The sequence below is a fragment of the Seriola lalandi genome, unplaced genomic scaffold (assembly GCF_002814215.2).
Source record: "Seriola lalandi dorsalis isolate HSWRI2012SDOR001 ecotype SW California unplaced genomic scaffold, Sedor1 jcf7180002054689, whole genome shotgun sequence".
Taxonomy (NCBI): domain Eukaryota; kingdom Metazoa; phylum Chordata; class Actinopteri; order Carangiformes; family Carangidae; genus Seriola; species Seriola lalandi.
Window position 1 is genome coordinate 985,940 of NW_019525242.1, and position 7,305 is coordinate 993,244.

Below are 7,305 nucleotides of genomic sequence, written 5' to 3' on the forward strand. Positions count from 1 at the left end.
AAGACAGATTTACAAGCAAGTGAAAAAGCACACACAGGAAAGGAAATACACTTCTGTATTACAGCCAAAATGTATTTTTTGCTTTGTTAGTGGTAATCCACAATTTGTGTTTACCATTTGTTCAACACTAGGAAGAATTCTTATATCTTAGATACAATATAGTGGATTTAAATTAATTGTCAGGTATTGATGGAGGAATCCTATTTAGTAGCCGTGGTACCTGTCTCACTGTCACGCTGCCATGCCTTACTGGAATACTTGAATATTACACAGCCGTCGTTAATGTCGTTCATTAGTAACACCTGTGATATTCCTGCTATGACAAGCTGTGACAAAAGCCTATTTAGCTAGTTGCTGGTGTCGATTAGTGGTTGAAGCTCAGAAGCTGCAGCTGTACCGTAGGTAAAGTTAACAACCTTTCTTGTGGTAACGCTAACATAATAACATAAATTAACATAAATTTAGCTGTGGAAAACTTGTTCAAGGCAGACTGGATGCTACAGTGTTTTTGGCATCAATTTATGGTGGAAATGTTGTCAACAAATCAAATGCTACTGTTTTTTTTTGTTTGTTTGTTTTTTTTGGACTGTCTTTGGGCAGCTGCTGTGCAGCTACTGCTGGATTAGGTTCTCTGCTGCTGTCTTAGCTAGTTGTACGGTACCTGAAGGAAATGGATCTTATCAATGCCTAGTCTCCATTCTGGCCACACTATTTATAACCCTGACCTGATACCCTGCAGCCTGTTCCAGCCTGCAGCCTTTCATTCAGCCTGATTAAAACAAAGGAGAGTACTATTTCACAGTGCAGTCAAGGAAGGTCTCAAGTATTAAGGCAGGAAGCAGAGTTGGATAATAATCTCCAAAACCCCTCAAATCTGAATTGTAATAATCCTTCTCTTTTTTATATTACTATTAGTGATGACAGGATAATGATAGTACCTGACATTTGTTCATGACTCTGTGCCTTTATGTAAAAGGAAACCAGGACTGTAGAGTGATCTGCTGTCTGTCGGACAGATTAAGGGATCACCTAAGAAGTAGATGTACACTGTGTGTGCAAAGTCCTCATATTATGAATTTCTTTTTATTTTCTTAAGTATCTACGATTAACTTTGCAGTTAAGTAAGTTTCAGAAATGAACCAAACCTTCATACCCTCTGCTGTTTAGCGCAATGAATGTACAATATACAGTGTTGTAGCGACAAACATAAAAGGATTTGATACAGTGACATCAGTTTCCTGAACACAAAGTCATCTGCATAGTGGCAGAGCTAAATTTGCCTTGGGAATAAGGCAAAAACAGAACACAATCTTCAGGAGGAACAGTGGCTTAATATTATTTTAAAAATACACACATGCCCGAGGGAAATCTTCCTCAAATTCCTGCAAAACCAATATCATGTTCCCTGTTCATGCAATCTTAATACAGGAAGAAATCCAAGCAAAGGGAGCCATGCCATAAAGCAGCCTTTCATTCCACAGTAGTAGAGATCATTGTCACCAATTATCACCAACAATTTATCATTGTAACCATTAGAAGCAAAGTCCAGTACGCCTGCGCTATTTGATGAGACACACCTATGGGTCGTATCAGAGGGTTGGAACAAATGACCAATATGGTTGTTAAGGTTGGAGCGCTTGTTGAGTTATAAGTAATATTAGCACTTTTTTGTTTTGTTCTGATAGTAGAGGCCAGTTGGTCAGTTGGTAAATCTGATGCATTGAGTATCCTTGTTGTACTCCATTAGTGTTCAAATCTGCATTAAGGTACTTTGTGTACGCAGTTGTAAATGCTGTAGCTGTAAATAAATTCCATGAAAAGACCAAAACCAACAATGTATTGATCCTACCATCCAATAGCTATATATTTGTTCCTCTCTGCCACAGAGGACGACATGTTCTGTCATTAACACAAATATGTAGTTTATTTTGAGTCGGTCTTTCATACACCATCCTGCTGCCGTAAATACTTACTATGCAACCAAATGTGTATTCATCCGCAGCTGGAAATAGTCCTCAACAACTTTACTACTTACTTTGATTAATGTTTGCTAAAACCAACACTGCCCAGCTGGAAAGTTAAACTGTAAATACTTAAACTTTAAATAAATGTGAAGGCCCACACAGTAAGTGCAAGTAGTGAGGCACACTGACTCTGAAAGCAGAGTTAAGTTATCTCTAACAAATCAGTTGCAAAGTTATCTTGTATTCAGACCCTCGGGGACAAACCATGGTTTACACAAACTGAGTCCCAGAGCACCTACACTCCCTTTGGCAACAGTTCTCTACAATGACAAAATCTTTGGCAAACAGGCGGCAGCAGGCAGTGTTAGCAGTGCCCCGATGTTTCCTGTAGTCTTCAGTTTTCAGAGAAAATACAACTGATGCTTCTTGTGAGTCCTGTAGCTGAGGGACTCTGAATTGGCCGACCTGGTTTGTGGGCAGGGCCAACACTGAAACAGCTGTCTTTCTCATTAGCTCTGCTCTAGTCTCTCGAACCCCCCCCCCATCCTGTCTACACACACACACACACACACACGGACTCACTCACACACTCTTGTCTGATGGAAAGCCGATCACCTGATGCTTTTAGCACCTTGTGAACATGGCACAGCTGTTTCCTGTCATACAGTTCAGGGTTAGTCGTGTGGGGCAAAATTCAGTGTCAGTTTAATTAGTTGAGTGTAGATAAAGGTGATTTCAGTTAAATTGTTATTATCAATCACATGTTTGTATCCAAGATTCACTTTAACTGCTGAGTCTCTCCACTGTTATTTTTTTCCTCCTATGTCTCTAATTTTCCCACAAATGAATCATTCCCTCCTTTACGAGCCATTTCAGTGACTTACACAGCTGAACCACAACAGATTCCTCAATGTCTTTAGGGAGGAAAAAAGACTAGCTCATCATTCCAAGTAGTCCCTGACACATGGTCAAATATGTATCTGTCTAGGGCTCATATTCAAACTAGCTAGCTTGTATATAAACCGGCCGGGTCTGTATACAAGCTACACATTAGATGTATGCAGGGTTTACATGACATGTACATTGCCAGCAGTGACAGAAAGATATTAGGCGTTGTTGAAAGTTGTCTCTTCAGTATGTCCCTGTAGGTTAGGGTCAAGATTAAGGATTTAAAAAAAACCTGATTGGTGCTACACACTGAAATTATATATATTGAAAAATCCAACAGTTTGTATTATTCTTAGTTTAATGTTGCACTCTGATCAGATGTAAAACTTGAACTGGCTCTGTGGGCGGATTCCATGTTCTCACTATAAGTCAAGAGGTGTTGACCTCAGATTTCTCTCTAAATTTACACTCTGGGAATGACCACCTACAACCATGACCACCCAAAGTGACTGTCACACACAGTTCTGCACTTTTCTTTTTACTCAGGACAGTCTAATTAAAGAGATACCTGATTTTATAAGCAAACAAGTCGACAAGCAATCTTGTGTGCTCCAATTTTTTTCACTTCAATTTCAATTCATCAGTAAAGAAAAGAGTTATAAAACTCTATTCTTACTTTTAATTGCCCTGTAAAGTGGGATTCTCAGTTCACTCCGTCTCTTGTTTGGTGTCCCACAGACTACAATAAAACAGCTCTTTTATGATCTTCCTTAGCAACCACCTCTGAAGAGAGGCAAAAAAAAAATCAGTGACATCTTGAAACTAGCAAAGTCGTTTTTCCTTATCAGTTCACTGGCATCTCTTTTCTGGTGGTTCAGATTTAAGACGATTAGATTTTGAGACAGCTCCACTCACAGAAAGAATCACTGGAAAGTATGAGAACTTGTGAACATGGGTGTAGTTCTCCCACAGCCACAAAAGCCTGTGAGAGGATGGTTATGGGAGAGGGCTGACAAAAGGGGGAGGAAAATTAGGCTCGCCAGCATTCTTCTCATTTAAAGCTGTAACTACACGAAAAAGCACTCACGCAGTCTGGGCTGGGTCTGCTTGCTGCTTACAAGGAGAGGCACTCCTGTATTCATGGTGGTGCAGTGATAACCTGAGCATTTTTTTTTCTTTTCACCCCTTTTTTTCCCCTTTGCACACAAGGAAGTCTCATGTCTTTCTTATAGACATGATGAGCTTTGTGCATTTAAGGACTTTCCTTTTTCTGGTGGTCTCCGTAGCTCAGGTTTTGATTGTTACATGTCAAGATGGAACCAGTGGTAAGTGAACCCCTCTGCTGTTTATTTTAACACCTAATTGCTGTTGGTTATAATGTGTGAAGTTGGCTGACCTTCAAACGTTACCTTTGACTTTTTTTTATTTGTGCTTGTTCAAGCTCTGAAGCAGAAGCTGGGTTTAGTCCAGTTCTTTTTTTTTCCCAGTGGTTGAAAGTAATTTACGACAGTGTGCTTTTGATTAAGGGAGAAGTTATTGTAGATAAGACAGATTTGTCAGATACTGTTAGTTTCTTACATTATGTGTTAGTTTTGCTTTGCCAAAGTAAATTCTCCTTGTACATGACGACTTATTTCCTTTTATTGCCTTTGTTAACACTGTTTACTGATGGATATGTAAAAAACAGCATGGAACATGAAAAGTTGCATCTCTGGTGGAGATGATTGAGACTTGGACATTGAAGAGTCTGTGCAGCTTAGAGAAGATTTAAAATAGATGTTGAGTAGCTCTAGTGTGGATTATCTGCAATTGGCAAATGAGCCCTGTATGTCAGGAAACAGTCCTGTGGACATCTGTCAGTGATTGCAAGTGATGTCACCCTCAGGCACTGAAAATGTGCAGCGGAGGGAAATGAGCACCTTTGCGGTTTTGCATTACTCCAGCACCACTCCAGCACTTTGGAACATTCATTAAGTGTTACCACAACCGTTTTTTCCCCCTCTCTTCAGACTACATTGTACATCTGCAAAAAGAATTTCAGCACCAGAGCTCACGTGCCTCTGAGGGAACACAGACTGCATGTTAATTCAAGGCAGATGTGAGGAGACATGAGAAGCAGAGATGCTGTTGGATTCTCTGAGTCACTGAGACTGTGGGGCTGCTGATGTCTTCAGCTGGCAACACCCAGAGCTGGAACACCTGAGTGCTCTTGTTTTACTTGAACTGTGCTTCCCCCGTTTTTTTTTGGTTTTTTTCAGCCGTGTGCGTGTTTGATCTCGTGTGTCGTCACAGGGGCTGTGTTGTCTCTACATATGATGTCATGGCCCTCGCCGGGCGCTGGAAAGATCAGTTGATGGGCCCCTGATGGAGTTTGGTGTTGAGCAGTGCAGTGCAGACAGTGTTGTTTGTTTTCTTTGTTTTCTTTCAATCTTTCATTCCTGGATAGTTGAACTTTTTCTTTCATTATATCATTAAAGGGAAGGAGCTGGATTAACTCTTTAAGTTCAGTTTCACACAAAGCAGAGACAGTTGTGTGATAGTGCGGTGCCAGATAGAGCGCCACCCTGTGGTGAAAGCAGCACAGGGCCCAAAACATTTTCTCGAACTGTGGTAACAACTTTACCAACCTCTGTTGCTTTGCGCTACTGTGACATGAGCAGGGAAAACGAGTATGAATTCATTTATGTTTGTCTTAATTAGTGCACAAGTTGTGAGAGGCTCTGTTTCAGTCAGCTTCTCCGCCCTTGTCGGGGAACTGTCTCTGTCCATATTTGTTCATGTGAAACAGCACAGTGATCTTGCAGGCTTCTTTCCATGGAACAGTGGTGGGTGAGGTGATTGCATTTCGACCAAATAAAAACAGTGGAAAGTTCATGGTTTTTTGCGGAGTAAGGGAAAATGTGGTTCACCAGCGTTTTTTGAGACAATGTACTTGTGTGTGAGGGGGCGATGCAAGGCCTGTTCCACATGATGACCATTTGCATTTGTGTGGATTTCTGATGTGCAGTTTTCTAGGCATTTGCATAGCTGCGTGAATAGATGTGCGATGCTGACCAACCTGGTGGGGCAGGAAGAGCTTTAGGCTCATTTGAAAGATGAAGTAAAACTTGAAGCACGCACAGTGTGAGAAACACTGACTTGAAGTGCGATATTGTGCATGACCACAGCTCTGATTACCAGTGTTACCCATTTAATTGGAACTTTTATTTGGAAAATTGTAAACTCAGTCAGGCTGAATGTTGATGAAAGAACATAATTGTAAGCAGACCCAGACTCTCAGAAAACTATTTTTCAGTCTGTTCAGAAAATAAAAAGAAGTCAGCAAAAGGACACTGAAATTATTGGAAAGATTTCTGAGGGACCTGACTTTGACTTTCAAATATGGTGCTTGAAGACTTAAGACTGAAAACATGTTTAAAGCAAATGTTGAAAACTTTCATCAGTGCAGTTATACAGCTCTAGATGAAAGTCATATGCCTGCACATGTGCGGAAAGTTTGCTTGCAGAAGAACATAAGTTGGCAAATCAGATCAAGGAGCAGACTTAAAGCTCACAATTGGAAATGGTGACGCCAGCATAGATTACCGGGATAAAAATACAGTACAGCCCTCATAGAAAAACCTACGACCTATATTAGAAGTGTTCTAATAATATTTGGAGTAAGGTTTAGGGATGTGAACACGGAAAAAGGAAAAAAAAAAAAGCAGCAGTAGATCACTGACTCCAATAACAAAAAAACAAGAGTGTGTGCCCAGAGTTTAGCCAGAGAGTCATGCCTCCATGTGTGTGTGTGTGTGTGTGTGTCTATGTTTGAGAGATTTTGAACATTACTCCTCCCAGACACTGACATAGCTGTAAAATATCTTCAAAGATGCCACTTAGAGCGTTACATCAAAGAGGCTCAACACTCGGTCTTTCTTTAGTTTCTAAGCGGAGTCACATTCGTCTCATCACCACCAGGTTTTTGACGGTCATCACAGCCAAGAACCAACAAATCAACTTTTCCCTCACTGAGAGAAACTCACATGCTGGGAGCAAAAAATCTGGTATTTCAAATCAACAAACCTACATTAGGTCACTTTGTCCTCTAAATTGGTTCCAGTTGTTGTTGCCACATCACTGACATCGCAACAAATGGGCTGTTTTCTACCAAAGCTGCAACAGCCAAACATGTGAATTCAACCAGGTCCACAGACGGCTTTGATTAGAAACACATGCTGCATTTTTGAGCTATGACTTGATTACACGCCTCTTTTCTTCCAGAGTTAAGGGGGGTCGGGTTCACAAGATTGTACATTGTCTCTGGTTTGAGGGACACTTTATCAGTTATCTGATGTGTAGTGTTTGTGGCACTGAACCTGCGATGTCTTGGTGGCAGAGCTGATAGATTTTTAATGCAGCTTGTGCCTGTGAGGACGGCTTCATGGGAACTACTTATAAACCAAATTATTGC

General features: G+C 40.8%; 1 protein-coding gene across 1 annotated transcript in view; it reads left to right on the plus strand.

Moving 5' to 3' along the window:
* The first annotated feature begins 3,921 nt into the window (after positions 1-3,921).
* The window catches only part of col5a2a (collagen, type V, alpha 2a), a 41,345-nt gene continuing 37,961 nt past the window's right edge, over positions 3,922-7,305 (plus strand). Inside the window, exon 1 of the mRNA XM_087178449.1 lies at positions 3,922-4,177. Coding sequence (XP_087034575.1) covers positions 4,087-4,177 — 91 coding nt within the window. The 5' untranslated portion in view covers positions 3,922-4,086. The remainder of the gene's footprint in view (positions 4,178-7,305) is intronic.